The 23702-nt window shown below is 37.1% G+C and overlaps 1 protein-coding gene across 1 annotated transcript in view; it reads left to right on the forward strand.

Moving 5' to 3' along the window:
- LOC128649817 (rod cGMP-specific 3',5'-cyclic phosphodiesterase subunit beta-like) overlaps nucleotides 1–23702 on the forward strand; it is a 124832-nt gene that overhangs the window by 23024 nt on the left and 78106 nt on the right. Inside the window, exons 4-9 of the mRNA XM_053703292.1 lie at nucleotides 1109–1249; nucleotides 3008–3082; nucleotides 4243–4307; nucleotides 12186–12252; nucleotides 13978–14025; nucleotides 21434–21583. Of these exons, the coding sequence (XP_053559267.1) occupies nucleotides 1109–1249; nucleotides 3008–3082; nucleotides 4243–4307; nucleotides 12186–12252; nucleotides 13978–14025; nucleotides 21434–21583 (546 nt within the window). The remainder of the gene's footprint in view (nucleotides 1–1108; nucleotides 1250–3007; nucleotides 3083–4242; nucleotides 4308–12185; nucleotides 12253–13977; nucleotides 14026–21433; nucleotides 21584–23702) is intronic.

The raw sequence follows: 23702 nt of genomic DNA on the forward strand, positions 1-23702 counted from the left end.
GGAGTGCGGGGTATTTGAATTTCAGCTCTACATTAAAAAGTAAGTTAAAGTGCATATTCATTATAACTGATGAATTAAACTCCATCTAAAATATTGCTAACATTTCAAATCTGTTTATACAAAGGGGAAAGTTTACCATCACTTTAAGATATGAAGACAATAGAATATTGCTATGCTATGCCCTGCCTTACAATGCCATTAGCGGTACATAGGAAGGCTCATCCAAGCAAGGAAACATGGACTATACTCAGTGGATTCCTGATGGGAAAGGTCTTATGGGATATGTTGTTACATATGGTGGTTACAGGAACTGTTACAGATCATACAGGAACTATTGACCTAAGTCTGGCTTCTTGATCATGATTATATATAATATAACTACTTCTCTGCATTCTCCAAATGCGTATGTTATGTTAGGACTCTGGTTACAGCTACTTTCTCATTTATCAACTCCCATTTAATTCAACTTTCCTGTACGCACCTGAGTAAAGGAATAGCAGATTACTTGGAACAAAGTGTAGAGAATAGGATAATTGCCTACATACACCATGTCTATCATGTAGTACAGAAATCTTAAAAGTTGCATTGCTTAGTTTCTAAAAATCTTATATCTGATTGGTTGGGTTAAACACTTTTCAGAAGTGGACCACTCTACACCCATGAGTGTCAACTGAAAGCCCAGATGCATAAAATATGAGAACCATCAGATATATTTGTTATGAAGGCCAACACGGTAGAGTTTGTGCTAAAGCAAAACATTATCAGCAATAATTAAATTATGAGAACTTGTAGAGGAATAGTGAACAGTAACTGTTTAACTTTGCTCTGAATTGTATTACATTATTATTTATTAGACAAAGGAAACATGGTAATCTAAATAGAAGACAAGAATCAAACACTGTTAAGGAACATTAGTGTGAACAAATTTTGCAATAGCAGTAGCATCAGGACATCAGAGATACAGAACAATGATTTTTTTTTTTCCCGTCTGTTTGGCCAGTTCTTTGATTCTTATTCAATCTGTGAGCCTATTCTGAAACAAAATGGTGACATCTGTAAATTATTATAATCTGCATTATACCAACATATGTCAATTTGTTTTATTCAGGTGCTGTTATGGTCAGCAAACAAGGTGTTTGAAGAGCTGACAGACATTGAGCGGCAGTTTCACAAGGCCTTATACACAGTCAGGGCTTACCTTAATTGTGACAGATATTCAGTTGGCCTTCTAGATATGACAAAAGAAAAGGTACTGCTTGAATGACTGAATTGCTTACGTTATCCTTTGTTATGTATATTTGTAGATATAATCATTTTGACAACAGAGTATGAAAGACTATCATTCAGTTTATTAAATAAAGACACTCTATAATGTTATGCATTTTACACATGTATAATGCATTTTATTTCCCAATAATGTTCAATTTTATTTAGCTTATGATGTTGAGAGATAGTTTAAAGATGGTTAAAAAAGGTCTGCCCAGAATAAAGGTTCAGTTTTGTGAGAGTATTTGTTCCCACTAACAGAAATGTTGAGACTTTACATGCTGTTTTATGATATTTTGTAGTTTTATTTTGTAGTTTCCTTTAAACTTACAAACCCCGCACCAAATCAGATGATTACTGGCTTAAAGAACTTAAAGGGGCAGTCTAGTCAAAATTAAAGGAATAGTCTAGTCAAAATTAAACTTTCATTATTATTTATAAAATATTTTACCAGGAAGGATACATTGAGATTTCTCTCGTTTTCAAGTATGTCCTGGGTCTACAAAACATTGCATTGATACAATAGGGTACAATAAAATACAAAAACAATATTAATACACAATATATGCAAAATTTAACATAGAACAGGTAGGAAATATTTAATCAACCATGACAGGTGCATTTTGTTTTGAGATATGTAGAGAGGGATCTCTTAAAGGATTTTAGGCTTGGGGAAGGTTTCATGATTCAGATAGAGCATGCAATTTAAAGCAACTTTCTAATTTGTTCCTATTATCATTTTTCTTCGTTCTCTTGGTATCTTTATTTTAAAAACCATGAATGTAAGCATAGGAGCCGGCCCATTTTTGGTTCAGAACCTGGGTAGCGCTTTCTGATTGGTGTCTAAATGTAGCCACCAATCAGCAAGTGCTACCCAAGTGCTGAACCAAAAATGGGCCGGCTCTTAAGCTTACATTCAAATAAAGATACAAAGAGAACAAAGAAAATTTGATAATAGTAGTAAATTAGAAAGTTGCTTAAAATTGCATGCTCTATCTGAATCATGAAAGTTTAATTTTGACTAGACTATCCCTTTAAACTTTCATAATTCAGAAAGGGCATGTCATTTTAAACAACTTTCCTATTTACTTTTATCATCAAATTTGCTTTATTCTCTTGGTATTCTTAGTTGAAAGGTAAACCTATGTAGGCTCATATGCTAATTTCTAAGCCCTTGAAAGCCACCTCTTATCTGAATGCATTTGAAAGTTTTTCACAGGGCATTAGTTCATATTGCCATATTGATAACATTGTGCTCATGCGCACGTGGAGTTACTTATGAGAGGGCACTGATTGGCTAAAATGCATTTCTGTCAAAATAACTGAAATAAGGGGGCAGTCCGAAGAGGCTTAGATACAAGGTAATCACAGAGTTAAAAAGTATATTATTATAACTGTGTTGGTTATGCAAAACTGGGGAATTGGTAATAAAGCTATTATTTTTTTTAAACAATGAAAATTCTCACTTATAAAGGTTTTTAAAAAATATACCAATGCATGTGATGACATATCCCTATGGGATCATGGCAAATTATATCTGATTCCTGAAGACACACATTTCATTTTGGACACACAATCTGGGATGTAGTCATCTGTTTCTAAATTTATACAAATTCAAAAGTATTTAAAGACAACTATACTGACAAGCTACAAATCAAAACTCATTAAAACAGCTGCACATTTTGTTTGTCTTCCCTTGAGCAACAATCTGTGGCTAACTATGCTTTGATTCTGCTTTTAGGAGTTCTTTGACCTGTGGCCAGTTCTAATGGGAGAGGTTCCTCCATATTCTGGACCTCGCACTCCAGATGGAAGGGTAAGCTTTTGTTGCTGAACATTGTTAACCAGTTTTGTATTTTGTTTCTCCATCAAGGTCACTTATATAGCAATAACATATTAAATAACCCACAGGGTATAATGAAATAAACACCTTACCTCTAGGGGCAACCATTCCAAACAATTAGAATAGCCATTTAAACATATTAAATAGTTAAATAGATAATTTTATCTTCATTCCAATCCAATAGAATTTTCACAATTTTAATAAGTAATATCAAAGGTAAAAAGTGATTACCTAAAAAACAATAAGAAACTGCTGTTTTACAGATTTTTCAAAAAAAGAGTTTTTGCAGGAGATTTTTAAAAACCTTCATGTAAGCAAAAAATACATACAGTATATGCAGCAAAACCAAAATAAAATATGACAGCTAATTGAGTTAGCATTGATGGTGAGACTGCATAATGTGTTTGAATGTAGTTTTTTTCACTAAACAAATCAATAATATTAATTTATCATGTGCAGAATTAAGAATTTCATATAGTGTTACACATTATATCATCCAGTTTTAACAGACTCTCCAACGTACTTCCGTTTTCAAATGGTGCATAGTCTTTTTAAATGCACACTTTATGATGCACCTGCTATTACTGAGCATGTGCAAGCGTTTATAGTGTGTAAATATATACGTTTGTGATTGGCTGATGTCTGTCACATGATACAGGAGCTGGCAAATTTAAGTACATTTTTAAATTGGTCAGAAAACAATGTACTACTCTTTTAAAATTCAGAGTAAGTGCTATTGCATTGTCTTTTTATTATGAGTTTAGTAGCTGAAAATTATGTGAAATTTTGCTGAAAATTCTGTTTCCCAATAGTTTGCAATACTGTTGCTGACTTATCTCAAAGCGAAAAATAGGATGAATAACATGGTTCAAAGCCATATAAAAAAACACAGGAAAAAGTGTATTTAATGATTGAAATGAACCCCAGAGACTTGAAATAAGATAGTTTGTACCAACCTATCCTTATTACTCATAATTGCAAAATACAATGCTTGTTATTTTAAATGATGTTGATATCTTCTAGCCATCACATTTTGAGTACTGGAAATTATTATAGTTCATTTTTTGCTATCCAACTTCTCTTAAATATAGTAAAGAAAAAAATTAAGATACTTAAATCCATTTTTTTTTTAGGAAATAGTTTTTTATAAGGTCATTGATTACATTTTACATGGAAAAGAAGATATTAAAGTTATACCGTAAGTACATTTATCCTTATGTTATAGATATAACATAATATATATAGATAATAGAGATTATTGGTAAAGAGTAGACAGCTGATAATGAACAACAGATGTACAGTAGTTTACAGCTAAACCCCAGTCCATGCAACAGTTATAGATTGTGCATATTTCCTAGCACTGTGTGTAATGAAGTACTATGATACAGCCAATATGGCAGATTAGGAGCTGGTTTTATTGAGTCACCATTGGGTTTTCGTGAGTTTGCAAATCACAAAAATTGCTGTTGGAAGTCATTATGATTACTCACAGTTTCGGAAGGCGCATCATTCACCATTACCGGCAGTCAGATGTAATTATGTGTCCCATAGAAATTAAGCTGAAAATCGCAAATAAACACCCGATTTTCCATTAAACGCTCAGGTAAAAGACTTTTGGGTGCTGTCGCTAAAGTCTCAAACATTACGGCATTCTCAACTAGGTAGAGGAAAAATAAGCATTTTGATAAATAGTTTCCATTGAGATAAGGAGGCCTATTTATCATAAGTCTTGCGGACCTGATCCGACAGTGCGGATCAGGTCCGCAAGACCTCGCTGAATGCGGAGAGCAATACGCTCTCCGTATTCAGCATTGCACCAGCAGCTCACAAAAGCTGCTGGTGCAACGCCGCCCCCTGCAGACTCGCGGCCAATCGGCCGCCAGCAGGGGGGTGTCAATCAGCCCGATCGTACTCGATCGGGTTGAATTCCGGCAATTCCTGTCCGCCTCATCAGAGCAGGCGGACAGGGTTATGGAGCAGGGGTCTTTAGACCGCTGCTACATAACTGCTGTTTCTGGCAAGCCTGCAAGCTCGCCAGAAACACGGGGCGTCTAGCTCCATTCGGAGCTTGATAGATAGGCCCCAAGGGGTTTAAATTAAAATATAAAAATGTGTGGGGATGTGTGATATGTATAATTTAATTGAGATAAGGGTCTATAAGGGATTGGAAAATTTTCATGATTCCATGCACAAATATTAAATCAAACTATTATTGCTAGATTAGCACTCTTACATGCTATTAATGCCTTATCCAAAACCCGATGATAAGTAATGCATTTATAGTTTAATCACTGCTTTATTTTACTGTACTGTAATAACTGCTTGGTGTGTTATTGCACTAAGTTCATAATAAACACTGTTATTATTTACTGCATTCTCGTGCGTCAGTTTCTCTTTTTCAGTACTATCATGAGACCTGGGGGTAGATTTATGAAATGTCGGACGAACATGATTCGCTGTGGGGAACATGTCCGCCCGACATCACTAAATGCTGACAGCATACGCTGTCGGCATTTATCATTGCACAAGCATTTCTGGTTAAATGCTTTTGCAATGCTGCCCCCTGCACATTAGCAGCAAATCAGCTGCTAGCAGGGGGTGTCGATCATCCCGATCGTATCGGGTCGGGAGTATTGCTGTCTGCCACCTCAGTGTTAGTGGATGAGTTAAGAAGCAGTGGTCTTACGACCGCTGCTTATTAACTTTCGTTTCCGGTGAGCCTGAAGGCTCGCACGAAAACAGCTGCATCCGCAGCATAAAAAATGCCTGACTTGACGTGCTCATGCACGCTTTGCCCCATAGACATCAATTGGGAGAAAGTGTCAGAAAAAAACTAACACCTGTGATCGTGGAATGGCGATCGTGTAACGCAACTCCATTGATGTCTATGGGGAAAAGAAAGTTATGTTAAAAAATAACACCCTAAAATAATCCCCTAGTCTAGACAACCCTAATCCGCCGCGCCCAACATCGCTGACACTAATTAAAGTTATTAACCCCTAATCCACCGTCCCGACATCGCCGACACTAATTAAAGTTATTAACCCCTAAACTGCTGCCCCCACATCGCTACTAATAAACTAAACCTATTAACCCCTAAACCACTGGCCCCCCACATCGCTACTAATAAACTAAACCTATTAACCCCTAAACTGCCGCCCCCACATGTAAAATCACTAAATTAAACTATTAACCCCTAAACCTAACACCCCTTAACTTTAAATTTAATTTACAATATAACTATGTTAAAATAAATAAAAACTTACCTGTGAAATAAAACAAAAACTTCTTAGTTTTTGTTTTATTTCACAGGCAAGTTTTACCTAACATAACTATTTTAATAAAATAAACTAAACTACAAATAAAAAAAAACTAAATTACAAGATTAAAAAAAACCTAACAAAAAATAAATAAAATCGAACATTACCAAAAAAGAAAAAAAAAAAATTACGGAAAATAAAATAACACTAAGATTACAAAAAATAATAAACTACATCTAATCTAATAGCCCTATAAACAAAAAAGCCACCCCAAAATAAAAACACTCCCTAACCTAACAATAAACTACCAATAGCCCTTAAAGGGACAGTCTAGTCCAAAATAAACTTTCATGATTCAGATAGAGAATGTAATTTTAAACAATTTTCCAATTTACTTTTATCACCAATTTTGCTTTGTTCTCTTGGTATTCTTAGTTGAAAGCTAAACCTAGGAGGTTCATATGCTATTTTCTAAGCCCTTGAAGGCCACCTCTTATCTCAGGGCATTTTGACAGTTTTTCACCATTAAAGGGTGTTACTTCATGTGTGTCATATAAATAACACTGTGCTCACGCACGTGGAGTTCAGGTGAGCCAGCCCTGATTGGCTAAAATGGATGTCTGTCAAAAGAACTGAAATAAGGGGGCATTTTGCAGAGGCTTTTAAACAATAAAAAATCTGGTGTAGACTGTCCTTTTAAAATGGCCTTTTGTAGGGCATTGCCCTAAGTAAAACAGCTTTTACCTTAAAAAATTACTAAGTCCCCCCTAAAAGTAATCCCCCCACCCAACCAACTCCCCAAAATAAAAAACCTAACTCTAAAAAATCCTAAGCTACCCATTGCCCTTAAAGGGGCATTTGTATGGGCATTGCCCTTAAAAGGGCATTCAGCTCTTTAACTGCCCATTAAAATAAAAAAGCCCTAATCTAAAAAAGAAAACACCCAAAAAAAACTAACACTAACCCCAGAAAATCTACTCACAGTTCCTGAAGTCCAGACATCCATCTTCATCCAGGCGGCGAGAAGTCTTCATCCAGGCAGCGACATCTTCCTCCATCGTGGGGCATCTTCTATCTTCACCCCGGTGGCGCGGAGCTGTGGCGGCACGAAGCGGAGCTGACCAGGACCGGCGGCGACATTCATCTTGGAACCTCCTCTTCATGCGATCGACCGCCACATGCTGAAGTTTGAATGCAAGGCACCCCTTTTATATTGTGGTACCGTTGCATTCCTATTGGCTGAAAAATTCAAATCAGCCAATAGGATGAGAGCTGCTTAAATCCTATTGGCTGATTTGAACAGGTAAAGGGTAAGGGTTGAAAAAAATATGTGCCCCAAACACAACATAAATACATTAAAATAAAGTGTTACACCCATATATACAGTTTCTGCTTAAAAATATTCATATAAATATTAATACATCTTTTTATAAGGGTTAAAAGGTATATGGTACATAACAAGGTATTTGACTGGAAAGGGTTATAATGTATGTATATATATATATATATATATATATATATAAAAATCTAAATATTTGTATGGGTTTATATATTTATGTATCTATACTGTATATATATATATATATATATATATATATATATATATATATATACTGTATATGTGTATTTATGTGTTTATATGTGTATATACGTCTATACATACATATATATACACATATAAACACATATATAAACATGTATAGACATATATAAACATATGAAAACAATTTGGAGTCTTTTCCACTCAAATACCTTAAACCTTTAAAAACAATTTTTAATCAATTTTAATATTTAATAATGTGTTTTAACTGTAAATATTTAACATTCCAAAGTTCTTTACTTAAAAGAAAATGTTCTTAGTATTTTTAAATATATATTTCTAAATATATATCTGTATATATATCCATACCTGTATATATTCATATAGACATATACTGTAGGTATATATATATATTTTACAAAAAAAATAATATATATATATATATATATAAAAATATATATTTAAAAATAAAAAGAACATTTTATTCTATGTGAATAACATTGGAATGTAAAATATTCATAACTACCTTCGGGTTTAGCACTGTAGTTCTAATGCGGTGTCAGGTTAGCGCTAGAGTGGTGATTAGTTTGTTTGTTTTTAAAGCAAGCTCCATTGAAGTCTATGGGGTGAATACGTCTACATGGTCGTAATATCTGAGGTCCTGAAGTTTATTTTCAACTTGTAATATGTGTGCAAACCGCCAGTGTTAAAAGTTTACTTTTAGCTGTGTTTGCACATGAGCGAAAACGTTATTTAGCGCGCCACTTGTAATCTAGCCCTTTGTTTGCTTAAAAGTTTTCAAAGATGATGTTTTTTATAAACCTTAGTCCTTTTAAAACAGCAGTCGTGACCTTATTGGATGTTCATATTTTATCTTCAGTTTCTGTCTCCACTATTTAAATGGTCAGTCTAGTCCGAGGAGTCAAATAATGTTAAAATAAGGGAATAAATGAATACAGTGATTAATAAAAATGTATTTAAAGAATGTCCAAAAAATATCAAAAGCCTTTAAAAAAATGTTTCAAAATATTTAAAATTTTCGGACTCTAAATACATTTAAAAAACAACAACCATAGTTTATACAATCACATAAACAAATATATTTTATCACATATATTATTTGTATAATTTTCTATATAGCAGCAAAGTTAAAGGGATATGAAATGCAAAAATGTTATTTCACAATTCCGATAGAGCATGCGTTTTTAAACAACTTTTCAATTAACTTCTATTTTTTTTAAAATTATTCTTTATTTATAAAGGGCCAACAGATTCTACAGCGCTGCCCATGGGTACAAGGATAAAAGTACAACAGAGAAACAATACAATAAAAGACACATTTTACAGACAAATACAGGGGGAATTGAGGACCCTATTCCTGTGGGAACTTACAATCTAGATTGGTAGGAGGATAGGAAACAGGAGGTGGTGACCGCAAAGGTGAGAATGATATTAGTGAGGAGATAGATGAGGGCAACTGTTAGGTAAGTGAAGTTCATTTGTTAATGAGTCGGGTGAAAAGCTTCCCTGAACAAAAAGGTCTTTATGGAGCGTTTAAAGGAGGAGAGGTTAGAGGAAAGTCTGACAGCTCGAAAAAGTGTGTCCAGAGGGTTTGTGCCACACGAGAGAAGTCCTCTAGTCTAGCATGAGAGGAGGTGATGGTAGACGACGCAAGGAGCAGGTCATTGTTGGATCTTAGGGGGCAAGCTGGAGTATATTGGTTTATGAGTGAGGACAGGTAGGGTGGGGCAGCATTGGTGAGGGCTTTGTAAGTCAGGGTCAGAATTTTAAATTTAACTCTGCTGTGAATGGGGAGCCAGTGAAGGGACTCACAGAGAGGTGCAGCAGAAACAGAGCATCGAGAGAGGTGGATTAGCCTGGCAGATGCATTTAGGATAGATTAAAGGGGAGAGATGCGGGAGAGAGGGAGGTCAGTTAGTAGGTTATTACAGTAGTTTAGTAGTATCAGCTCTCAGAAACGGACGGATTTTGGAGATATTATGTAGGTGGTCGCGGCAGGATGAAGAGAACAATTGGATGTGGGGAATGAAGGACAGGTTTGAGTCAAGTGTGACTCCAAGGCCGAAGACTTGGGGTGATGGGGAGATAGTGGTGCCACCAACAGTGATGGAAAAATTAGAAACTGGAGTAGAGTTAGAGGGGGGATTAGAACTAGTTCGGTCTTGGACAGGTTTACTTTTAGGTGATGAGAGGCCAGCCAGATAAGCAGTCGCTGATGTGAGAATTGACAGAAGGAGAGAGTGCACGGGTGGAAAAGTAGATCTGGGTTTTATCAGCAAAGAGGTGATAGTTGAAGACATAGCTGTTGAGACGTTTACCCAGTGAAGAAGTGTAAATAGAAAAGAGTAGAGGACCCAGGACAGAGCCTTGAGGTACTCCAACAGACAGAGGCAATAGAGAGGAGGAGTCACCAGAAAAAGAGACGGAGAAGGATCTGTTAGAGAGATAAGAGTTAATCCAGTAAAGGGCAGTGTCACAGAGCCCAAGAGAGCTGAGCGTCTGTAGGAGAAGGGGATGGTCAACAGTGTCAAATGCAGCAGAGAGGTCAAGTAAGATGAGTATAGAGTAGTAGCCTTTGTTTTTAGCAGAAAGGAGATTGTTAGTAACCTTGGTGAGGGCAGTCTTAGTTGAGTGTTGGGGATGGAAGCCAGATTGCAGGGGGACGATCAATGAGTTGGAGGACAGGAAGGGGGTTAAGCGATCGAAAACTAGTTTTTAAAATATTTTTTAAGCTAGCGGGAGCAGTGATATGGGGCAGTAGTTTGCAGGAGAGTTAGGGTCAAGTGAGGCTTTTTTGAGAATGGGGGTGTGACCGTTGCATGTTTGAAGGAGGCAAGGAATGAGCTAGTAGAAAGGGATAGGTTGAATATGTGAGTAAGAGCCGGAGTGAGGGTGCAAGGCAGAGAAGGTATTAGATGTAAAGGAATAGGGTCAAGTGGGCAGGTAGTGAGGTGTGAGGAAGACAATAGGAAAGCCACTTCACTCTCAGTGGTTGGAAGAAGGGTACAGAGAGTGGCAGAGGAGGTGACTGGGAGCGAAGTTGGGAGATTGTAGGCTTGTGTTGAGATGTTTCTTCGGATGGTAAGTGTTTTATTGAAAAAGTAGTCAGCCAGGTCTTGAGCACGAAATGCAGATGAGGGGGGTGGTGCAGGTGGGTAGAGGAGAGAGTTGAAAATGGAGAAAAGTCTTTTAGGGTTTGAGGAGTGAGTTGATATAAGAGAAGAGAAGTAGGTTTGCTTAGCTAAATGAAGGGCAGAGGTGTAAAGAATGAACTTATAGTGCATGAAATCAGGTTCAGAGAGGGATTTCCTCCAGAAACGTTCAGCAGTGCTGGAGCATTTTTGTAGGTGGCGTGTTTGCTGGGAGTGCCAGAGCTGGAGCTGACGACGTGGGGATTTGCGAAGTTGGGGCGGAGCGAGAGTGTCAAGTGCAGAGGAAAGAGTATTGTTATAGTGGGTTATAGCAAGGTCAGGGCAGGATATCGTGGAAGTGTGGGGGAGGTGTATTTGAATAAGGTTGGAGAGTTGGGGAGGGTCCACAATGTGCAGATTTCTACAGGTGCGGGGGCAAGGGGGAGAAGTAGGTTTAGTCTGTATATTAAGATTAAAGGTGAGCAGATGGTGGTCTGAGATGGGAAATGGGCGACAGGCAACATCATAGAGAGAGCAGAGATTGGAGAATACCAGATCAATAGAGTGTCCATTGCGGTGGGTAGGGATAGGGTGGACTGTGAGAGGCCGAAGGAGTAAGTGAATGAGAGAAGTTTAGAGGCAGCAGTGGCAGATGGGTTGTCAATGGGAATGTTGAAGTCCCCCAGAATTAGAGTAGGTGTATTTGTAGAGAGAACGTAAGAAAGTCAGGCAGAAAAGTTGTCAAGGAATTGGGAGGTTCGTCCAGTGGGGCGATTCATTCTCTTGGTATCCTTTGTTTAAGGAAGTAGAAATGCACTACTGGGAGGCCGCTGAAAACATTGGTAAGCCAATAGCAAGAAGCATATATGTGCAGCCACCAACCAGCAGCTACCTCCCAACTCCTGAGCCTACCTCTGTTTGCTTTTCAACAAAGGATGCAAAGAGAATGAAGCAACATTGATAATAGAAGTAAATTGGAATGTTGCTTAAAAATGTATGTTCTATCTGAATCATAAAATAAATATTTTGGGTTTCATGTCCCTAAAAATTAATTAAGGAGACATGATCTCATTGTTTTACTTTGTTTATTTATATATATATAAATAACTATTTTTGTTTTAAAGGAATCCACCTGCAGATCACTGGGCTCTGGTTAGTGGCCTTCCAAGCTATGTGGCAGAAAGTGGCTTTGTAAGTGAACACACAATAGTTTCAGATATCAAAATGGTGTTGTGTTATAAATAGAAAACACAAAAATATATACGATATGTGCTATTAGAGAACATATTTGAAATATTTATAAAAATATGTATTATTCTCTTTTTTAACATATTGTCTAAGAGTTGGAGAATAGAATGCTAAGCTAGAGGACTTGCTTAGTTCTTGATGCATTAAGATGTGAAAGGCCACTAAGATACACTTGTCAACCTCCTATCTCTGTTGTTCACAAAGGGATTGTGCCTTTAAAGTGTGCAAAATCAGCTTAGACAGATAACTGAATTATAAAATTTACATTCAAATGTATATAAGATGTCCAATGAAACAAGCCCTGCTTCTCTCATCTGACAAACCAGTTATCAGTTAAGAAAGAATCACATGGCATTAAAATAAACGTTAATATAATAACTTGTGGTCTCATGATTACACAAATACAGAGGCCCCTTTTGCCTGGTGGTCACTGGGTTCCATCAGCTGGGTTTACATATTTCACATATATATATATATATATAATCCATGTATTATTTTATGTAACCTTCAGAAAGGTTAAGGGTTATCCAACTTTAGTTTTACCATTAAAATGTGAGTGTATGGTGTCAACATCACAAACTGTGGCAGTCAAATGTTACCACTGAAAATAGCCAAAGTGTACTGTTGAAAAGTGTAAAGCTGATGGTGTAAAATAATACGTTAACCCCCTGAATAGCTATGGTTGTCACAAATAACATGTCATCATTTCCATTGATGATGGCCCCAATTTATCAAAGTCTGGCGGACCTGATCCGACAGTGCGGATCAGGTCCGCCAGACCTCGCTGAATACGGCGAGCAATACACTCGCCGTATTCAGCATTGCACCAGCAGCTCATTCGGAGCTTGATAGATAGGCCCCGATATCTTATTGTAACTTGTACTGTCTGCACATTTATATTTATGTTTAATTTAACAATCTCTGGTGTCCCATTCTTAACCATTAATGATAAAATAATGTTAAATGTATCTCAGGTGGTCTCCCATCTCTAGATTCTAATTAGGTTTCCTCTGCTTTCATAGACCCTGGAAATTTATAAGATGAGCAATTCTCTGCTATCACTTATCTCGCCAGTTTCTCCAAAATGTATTAATTTTGGTCATTATAAAGCTTGGTTGCAATATTTAAACAGATGTATTGGTAATATGAAGAATTGCCAAAATTCTTGGAAAAATATCCTGCCCATGCTAATTTGCATAAATCACGCATCAGAAATTAGAAGCTAAAGCTGTTTTCCATAACAGGGTTTTTATTTCTCTATTTATTCTTTACTAACCACATTGATATTGGCAACATTTAAAATACTAGCCATGATGGTAAAATACTTCCTTATTGGCATCCTTAGTAGTATGATATATGAGATGTAAGTTACTCAGGTGAAATACAGACATAACATAGTATTGATGATAAACTAAAGGTAGTATCCTTGAAACACTACCAGGCCCTTGAATAGTCCACTCTACTGCTCTAAGTTTGAAGATTTTACACAGAGAGGATGTTTAAGCATTAACATTCAATAGGAAATTCACCATTACAACAAATTAGGTACAATATAACGTATACAGATGCATATTTATATGTATGAATTGAATGTTCCAAAATTTAAATTCTTGATAACTCTCAGCTTATAATGATGACTACTTGATGACATTTTTATTATTTTTTCAGATTTGTAACATTATGAACGCTGCTGCAGATGAAATGTTTAAATTTCAGGTAAAAATGACAATGTTGTTCACTAGATGTGAAAATTACTTTTTAAAACTGTGATATGTCTACTAGATGTGCATGAATGAAACATTTGTTTTGTCAAAAAGATTTGTTTTGGATTCGCTGTTTACTATGTCTTGGGACTGCCTCTACGACTGTAACTGTGCATGCATTAATCCTTTAGTAAACCCACGCTGGAAAAATCAATGTCAACGTTATTGCGCATGCATCTGTTTAAAGAGAGACCACATAGAGAGCTGTCAGCTGTGCAGCAAACTTTCTGATTGGGTGTAAGTGCGAAATGTCACCATCAATAAAAAAAAATGCTTGGCAGCAGTACATTAGTTAGTAAGTTATAAGAACAAGGAATTTATGCAAATGAGAAACAAAATTCAAAATAAAAAATTATAAGTATATACATAAACACATAAACATGTTATTCTATCTGATATATCTAGCAAACATGCACACTTTATCATCACTTTAAGGAAAAGTATTTGACAGGTTTTTGCAGTGACCTAAAAAAACATTAACAAATTGTGCAAAACCAGGTTTACTTTTGGACAAGGATTTACAAACCCCTCAAAAGTCCATGCAAACTACTTTGCACAGCTCTGTTTCAATCAATTGGAATAGACCACAGAGAAATGTAGAATATTTCTCACTTGCTCATAGGTCTAGATTACAATATTTGTGCTGTCAAATGTCAAGATCGCTCAAGCGCAATCTATAACTCTTGAATTCTATTTTTGCTCTCATTTTCAAGTCTAAAGATACGTTTTATTGCTGAAGCGATAGTCTAGGGCTTGCTAACATCTGCATGTTGGATGGAACGGGTGCGCTCACATATAGATTTCTATGGGTGTGCACAGTTAAATTCACATCAGATATTGCTTGAGCTCAATACCGGGGGTGCAGTAAGTCATGGGTGCACTAAGATGACAAGCAGTGGAGTTCTTCATGTAGTTAACTTAAAGCGCTCCCTGCTCTATCCATTAAAAATATAAGGTGCATTAAAAAAGTTTGGCCACAATAATTAGATGCTTTGGTTAAAAAATGTTAACCATCCACTTGTAAACCCAGATAGTGGGCTAAATTGCAAGTGGAGGGCAACAGATAGCCTAGGGTGCTTTATCTTTTGTGGGACCGCACGCAAAGAATAATGCACGATCTGGTGTATTTTAACCAAAATATCTTAATGCAGCTGAAACTATTTTTGCTTTCCCTATACTTCTAATGAATAGAGCATGGAGCGCTTTTGTGCTCATATTGGTCTAGATTAGTGAAGCGCAATATCGTGTTTTCGCAAAAGTGATATTTAAGCTCCATTCAGTAATATCAGTGCACACAATTGTGCGCTGGTATTACATGTAAGGCGTAATGTGAACGCGACCGTGCGTTTGCATTGCCTGGAAGCCTGACACTCACGAGGGCACGTTTCCATAGGCTCCAATGGGAGCCTCGTTCTCATGCCTCCAGACATGCAAAGCACCTAGTGCGGCGCAGGGGGCAGCAAAATAAAAATATATATGTATATGAATATTTACATATATACAGGGAGTGCAGAATTATTAGGCAAGTTGTATTTTTTAATGAACAAAAGTTTTTATTGAGTTTTACAGTGTATAATTTACATTTGACAAAGAATTCCATCTCTGCTAAATTTTAAGTCATTGAACATGGTTACACATACCTCATATACAAAAGCACAAATTAAGCATAATATATTATTATCAGTAATAACCTTTCAAAACCCTGTGGAGGAGGGGACCCAGCCAGTAAGAAGACCCATGGTGCTCTATCTATCACCCCCCCCCTGTCCCGGGGGAGACTGGATACATCCCAAAGGGAGGGGAAGGGTAATGGGATGTGACCCACCCAGACAAGCTGGGCAGGAGCGGGAGAGGCAGGGGGGCACCCACTTCATAACTCTTTTGGTTTTAGTCAGGTGTTCTGAATCTTTGCTGTATATTTCTATTTCTAGCTTCGGAGTACATTATCCAGGGTTCCCATATCCTCAAAAATTGCTCCTTATTGTCTAGTATGTCTGCAGAAGCACTACTCATCTGATAGTAGAAATCAATCTTATTCTTGATTAACAAAAATGATGGCACCGATGTCTTCCAGTATCTAGCTATGTTTAGTTTAGTTATCGTACAGATAAGTGCTATTAATTTATTAACTCTTGAATTCAGACCTGGTAGGGGTTCATGTAGCAGTGCCTGAGTAGGGGATAAATTAATTTGTCTTTCCAAAATTTCACTCAGAAGAGATGACGTTTGGGACCATATATTAATTACATGACAACAATGCCACCACATATGGGAGTATGTCCCTCTTTCATTGCAACCTCGTAAACAATTTGTGTTAGCCTGAATCTTATGTATTCTGGAGGGGTGAAAGTACCATCGGAATGCCACTTTTATGAAATTTTCTTTTAAATGGGCACATATCGAAAAAGAAGTGCCAGACCTAAGAGTGTCACACCACTTTTCTGCTGACCAGGTGAAATTTAATTCAGACTCCCATTTTATCATGAATGGTAATTTATTTAACTTAGGAGGTGTATTGAATTGAATATAAAGGTCGGAGATTGCTCCTCTAATCCTACTGGTGGCCAAGCACAACCTCTCTACATAAGAACTAGCAGACATCTTATCGTTACCTAAAACTTCAGCTACCCTGGCTCTCAACTGAAGGTAGTGAAACCAACTGGCAACCCCCGACCTTTTGAGTTCAGCATACTGATGGAAAGTTATAACCTTAGTCCCCTCAAGAGCATCTGCAATTCGATATAGTCCCTTGTTTGCCCATTTCTCCTGTGTATCTTGGTCATAACTAGTGGATAACGTTACCAGCGGGGTCGCTTTCGATCCCCTCTGAAGCAAGGGGTATTTGGTTGTCAAGGTGTCCCACATTATCAATGTATGTGCTATGGTGATAAAGGATCTCCAATTAGTGGGTCTATCTTTTTTTTTAGACCACAAGAGTTTATAAATAGGGTATGTCTTCATCATGTCTGATTCTATCTGTACCCATTGGATTTTATCTAAATGATTATGCCACAGGGTGGATTGTGCCATTCTAGCCGCGTAATAATAGGATGTTAAATCCGGCAGCCCCATCCCTCCTCCCACCTTATGTCTACTAAGGGTTTGTTTGTTTACTCTAGATCTTTGGTATTTCCATATAAAAGCTATTATGTCTTTTTGTATTTTCTGTAGTGTTGAGGTGGGTACATTTATAGGTAATGACCGAAAAAGATATAGAATTTTAGGCAGAACTGTCATCTTGACCGAAGTCAATCTGCCATATAGGGAGATATTAAGCTTGTTCCATCTGGATAGTAAATTTTTAATGTGCGTGAACAAAGGTATGTAGTTTAGTTTATATAGATGATCCAGATTGCTTGGAATGTTAATGCCCAGGTATTTCATACCCCTGTCAGACCAAGTAAAGTCAAAATTCAGTGTTAAAAGTTTTTTAGTGTGTTCTGGAAGATGTACACTAATAGCCTCACACTTATCATTATTAATCTTGTAACCCGAGATATTGGCAAATTTGCCAATAGTCGAGTATATTAGGGGGAGAGAGATCATAGGTTTAGTGACAGACAGAATAACATCATCTGCAAACAGGCTGATCTTATGTTCCTGGTCTTGTATTTTAATGCCTGTAATATCTACGTTTTGCCTGATGCTGGCTGCTAATGGTTCGATGCACAGTGCAAATAGTAGTGGTGATAAAGGGCAGCCCTGCCTGGTTCCATTAAGAATTGTTATAGATGAAGACTTATACCCAGCTATTTTAATAAAGGCAGAAGGGTTAGAATATATTGTAGAAATAGCCGCACAAAAATTTCCCGTAAAGCCCATATGTTTTAATACTAAGTCCAAATAGCCCCATCTTACACGGTCAAATGCCTTCTCTGCATCCAGGGAAAGAAACAGAGAAGGCACAGCCTGCTTGGATGAGTAATCTATGAGATCTATTACCTTCCGAATGTTATCTGGAGCCTCCCTGTTGCGAATAAATCCCACCTGGTCCTGATGGACAAGTTTTGGGAGAATATCATTTAGCCTGACTGCCAGGATTTTGGTAAACAATTTAATGTCTAAGTTAATTAACGAGATAGGTCTGTAATTTTTACAAAGTTGCTTGCATTTTCCAGGTTTAGGCAACACTGATATACGAGCCTCTAGAAGTTCCTTAGGGATCTCTCCACCTTCTAGCATATGGTTAAATATTGTAACTAAGATGGGGCTAATATCTTGCATAAGTGTTTTATAAAAAATACCCGAGTATCCATCAGGACCAGGTGCCTTTCCAATCTTTAGACTACGGATTGCTTGTTTCACTTCTTGAGTAGTTATTCGCGCGTTCAACTTATCTAAGTCTCCCTCCTCAATTTTAGGTAGTTTACAGGCCTGCAAAAAATTATTGGTATCTAAGGCTAAATCAAGTGGGTTACCTTGTGTCGGTATAGTGTATAGTTTTTGATAATATTGGGCAAAAGTATTCGCAATGATCTGCGGGTGATTAGAAACCTGTCCATTCGATGTTTGAATTTGTGGGACAGAAGTTATCCTAGATATTTCTTTTAATTTAAAAGCCAACATCTTGTCTGGTTTATTAGCTTGTATAAAATATTGAGCATCCACAAGTTTCAAGGATCTGGTTGCCTCGCTTGTCAGCAACTTATCTAGTGAATATTTTCTGTCTTTCAACAATCTGAGTGTCCTGTCATCATGTGTTAAATGATGTTGGGATTGCAGATTCTGTATATCTTGTTTTAAGTGCTCAATCTGTGCTACATAACCCCTATTCTGCTTATTGGATTCTTTTATCAAGATGCCTCTCGCAAAGGCCTTTAGTGCCCCCCATATATGCATAGGAGGCAAGTTGTATTTTTGAGGATTAATTTTATTATTGAACAACAACCATGTTCTCAATGAACCCAAAAAACTCATTAATATCAAAGCTGAATAGTTTTGGAAGTAGTTTTTAGTTTGTTTTTAGTTATAGCTATTTTAGGGGGATATCTGTGTGTGCAGGTGACTATTACTGTGCATAATTATTAGGCAACTTAACAAAAAACAAATATATACCTATTTCAATTATTTATTTTTACCAGTGAAACCAATATAACATCTCAACATTCACAAATATACATTTCTGACATTCAAAAACAAAACAAAAACAAATCAGTGACCAATATAGCCACCTTTCTTTGCAAGGACACTCAAAAGCCTGCCATCCATGGATTCTGTTAGTGTTTTGATCTGTTCACCATCAACATTGCGTGCAGCAGCAACCACAGCCTCCCAGACACTGTTCAGAGAGGTGTACTGTTTTCCCTCCTTGTAAATCTCACATTTGATGATGGACCACAGGTTCTCAATGGGGTTCAGATCAGGTGAACAAGGAGGCCATGTCATTAGATTTTCTTCTTTTATACCCTTTCTTGCCAGCCACGCTGTGGAGTACTTGGACGCGTGTGATGGAGCATTGTCCTGCATGAAAATCATGTTTTTCTTGAAGGATGCAGACTTCTTCCTGTACCACTGCTTGAAGAAGGTGTCTTCCAGAAACTGGCAGTAGGACTGGGAGTTGAGCTTGACTCCATCCTCAACCCGAAAAGGCCCCACAAGATCATCTTTGATGATACCAGCCCAAACCAGTACTCCACCTCCACCTTGCTGGCGTCTGAGTCGGACTGGAGCTCTCTGCCCTTTACCAATCCAGCCACGGGCCCATCCATCTGGCCCATCAAGACTCACTCTCATTTCATCAGTCCATAAAACCTTAGAAAAATCAGTCTTAAGATATTTCTTGGCCCAGTCTTGACGTTTCAGCTTGTGTGTCTTGTTCAGTGGTGGTCGTCTTTCAGCCTTTCTTACCTTGGCCATGTCTCTGAGTATTGCACACCTTGTGCTTTTGGGCACTCCAGTGATGTTGCAGCTCTGAAATATGGCCAAACTGGTGGCAAGTGGCATCTTGGCAGCTGCACGCTTGACTTTTCTCAGTTCATGGGCAGTTATTTTGCGCCTTGGTTTTTCCACACGCTTCTTGTTGACTATTTTGAATGAAACGCTTGATTGTTCGATGATCACGCTTCAGACGCTTTGCAATTTTAAGAGTGCTGCATCCCTCTGCAATATATCTCACTATTTTTGACTTTTCTGAGCCTGTCAAGTCCTTCTTTTGACCCATTTTGCCAAAGGAAAGGAAGTTGCCTAATAATTATGCACACCTGATATAGGGTGTTGATATCATTAGACCACACCCCTTCTCATTACAGAGATGCACATCACCTAATATGCTTAATTGGTAGTAGGCTTTCGAGCCTATACAGCTTGGAGTAAGACAACATGCATAAAGAGGATGATGTGGTCAAAATACTAATTTGCCTAATAATTCTGCACACAGTGTATTTATGTGTTTATATGTGTATATACACATATTAGCACATAAATATATATGTATATATATATATATATATTTACAGTAAAAACACAGTTCCCATTCACCTTAATTGTAAAGGCACTTTCAACACTACTTTTCAACACCGCACATCCCCTCACTTTAACCCCTTATAACTGCTTTGTGCAGTTTTAAAAAAACAAATAAAGATGTCCATTCAAGATTCAAGAACTGTCCTCTTTATTTGGTGGGCAATTGTGGCACATTTGTTTAATTAACCAGAGGTCTAACCTCTGTTTAATTGCGCTAAGCACAAAGTGAAGCCTCAACCTCATGGGAGAATTCACCAGCCAATTGTAAAGGCTGGTTATATAATGTGCGCCAGTAAATGGGCATATTTGCCCCTTAACGGGGCACATTAACATAGTGCTCCACTCGTAATCTATCCCATTATAGGTGGTGGGTTTAGTGTCTTTTGATCTTTAGCTCCACTTGGTATCTTAGCATGTGTGTTATTCTTTGCTCAAGGTTGCACAAAATATAATGTACCCTGGGCTAGCAATTGTTCTGCACTTGTAATCTAGCCCATAATAAGTTAAACACGTAGTATGCATGTTTCCCCTAAAGAGACTTTAAATCTCAAACCTACATTATTCCTGACATCAGTTTGCTGTTATTTAATTTGACATTATATGGTATAGGGGATTGCTAATAACCTGTACCTGGTTTACAGAGAGTTAATCAAGATTTATTAATTTGTGGCTAACCTTTTTATACTTTTATATCCACATCAAATTTTACTTTGATAATTGATTGTTTCAATTTTCTTGATTTTTTTTCTTCTTAAAATTTTCATACATCGATACTGATTTAATTTATTTCGACATTACTGAAGATTCATAATATTCAAATATATATATATATATATATATATATATATATATATATATATATATATATTTATTTTAATGATATCTCTTTAATTTTTAAGACAGGACCATTGGATGACTCTGGATGGGTTATTAAAAATGTCCTATCATTGCCAATAGTAAACAAGAAAGAGGAAATTGTTGGAGTTGCTACATTTTACAACAGAAAAGATGGAAAACCATTTGATGAAATGGATGAAACACTAATGGAAGTAAGAAGGGTTTATAAAATATAGATCTTTATTAAATGTATTCATTTTTATTGTAATTTTTAAACTACGCAGTGGATAAAAACATAATTTTCTGTAGTAAACCTCTTAAAATAACCAGTCAAAATTAAACTATCATGATTCAGATAGAGCATGTAATTTTAAACAACTTTCCAATTTACTTTTATCATCAAATTTGCTTTGTTCTCTTGGTATTCTTTGTTGAAAGCTAAATCTAGGTAGACTCATATGTTAATTTCTAAGGCCTAGATTTAGAGTTCGGCGGTAGCCGTCAAAACCAGCGTTAGAGGCTCCTAACGCTGGTTTTGGCCGCCCGCTGGTATTTGGAGTCAGTGATTAAAGGGTCTAACGCTCACTTTACAGCCGCGACTTTTCCATACCGCAGATCCCCCTACGCCATTTGCGTAGCCTATCTTTTCAATGGGATCTTTCTAACGCCGGTATTTAGAGTCGTTTCTGCAGTGAGCGTTAGAGCTCTAACGACAAGATTCCAGCCGCCTGAAAAAAGCAGGAGTTAAGAGCTTTCTGGCTAACGCCGGTTCATAAAGCTCTTAACTACTGTACCCTAAACTACACTAACACCCATAAACTACCTATGTACCCCTAAACCGAGGTCCCCCCACATCGCCGCCACTCGATTAAAATTTTTAACCCCTAATCTGCCGACCGCCACCTACGTTATACTTATGTACCCCTAATCTGCTGCCCCTAACCCCGCCGACCCCTATATTATATTTATTAACCCCTAACTTGCCCCACACAACGTCGCCGCAAGCTACTTAAAATAATTAACCCCTAATCTTCCGACCGCAAATCGCCGCCACCTACGTTATCCCTATGTACCCCTAATCTTCTGCCCCTAACATCGCCGACCCCTATGTTATATTTATTAACCCCTAATCTGCCCCCCACAACGTCGCCGACACCTACCTACACTTATTAACCCCTAATCTGCCGAGCGGACCTGAGCGCTACTATAATAAAGTTATTAACCCCTAATCCGCCTCACTAACCCTATCATAAATAGTATTAACCCCTAATCTGCCCTCCCTAACATCGCCGACACCTAACTTCAATTATTAACCCCTAATCTGCCGACCGGAGCTCACCGCTATTCTAATAAATGTATTAACCCCTAAAGCTAAGTCTAACCCTAACACTAACACCCCCCTAAGTTAAATATAATTTTTATCTAACGAAATAAATTAACTCTTATTAAATAAATGATTCCTATTTAAAGCTAAATACTTACCTGTAAAATAAATCCTAATATAGCTACAATATAAATTACATTTATATTATAGCTATTTTAGGATTAATATTTATTTTACAGGTAACTTTGTATTTATTTTAACCAGGTACAATAGCTATTAAATAGTTAAGAACTATTTAATAGTTACCTAGTTAAAATAATTACAAATTTACCTGTAAAATAAATCCTAACCTAAGATATAATTAAACCTAACACTACCCTATCAATAAAATAATTAAATAAACTACCTACAATTACCTACAATTAACCTAACACTACACTATCAATAAATTAATTAAACACAATTGCTACAAATAAATACAATTAAATAAACTATCTAAAGTACAAAAAATAAAAAAGAACTAAGTTACAGAAAATAAAAAAATATTTACAAACATAAGAAAAATATTACAACAATTTTAAACTAATTACACCTACTCTAAGCCCCCTAATAAAATAACAAAGACCCCCAAAATAAAAAATTCCCTACCCTATTCTAAAATACAAAAATTACAAGCTCTTTTACCTTACCAGCCCTGAACAGGGCCCTTTGCGGGGCATGCCCCAAGAATTTCAGCTCTTTTGCCTGTAAAAAAAAACATACAATACCCCCCCCCCAACATTACAACCCACCACCCACATACCCCTAATCTAACCCAAACCCCCCTTAAATAAACCTAACACTAAGCCCCTGATGATCTTCCTACCTTGTCTTCACCATGCCAGGTTCACCGATCCGTCCTGGCTCCAAGATCTTCATCCAACCCAAGCGGGGGTTGGCGATCCATAATCCGGTGCTCCAAAGTCTTCCTCCTATCCGGCAAGAAGAGGACATCCGGACCGGCAAAC

This window comes from Bombina bombina, chromosome 2 (genome assembly GCF_027579735.1).
Source record: "Bombina bombina isolate aBomBom1 chromosome 2, aBomBom1.pri, whole genome shotgun sequence".
In the NCBI taxonomy this organism is placed as follows: domain Eukaryota; kingdom Metazoa; phylum Chordata; class Amphibia; order Anura; family Bombinatoridae; genus Bombina; species Bombina bombina.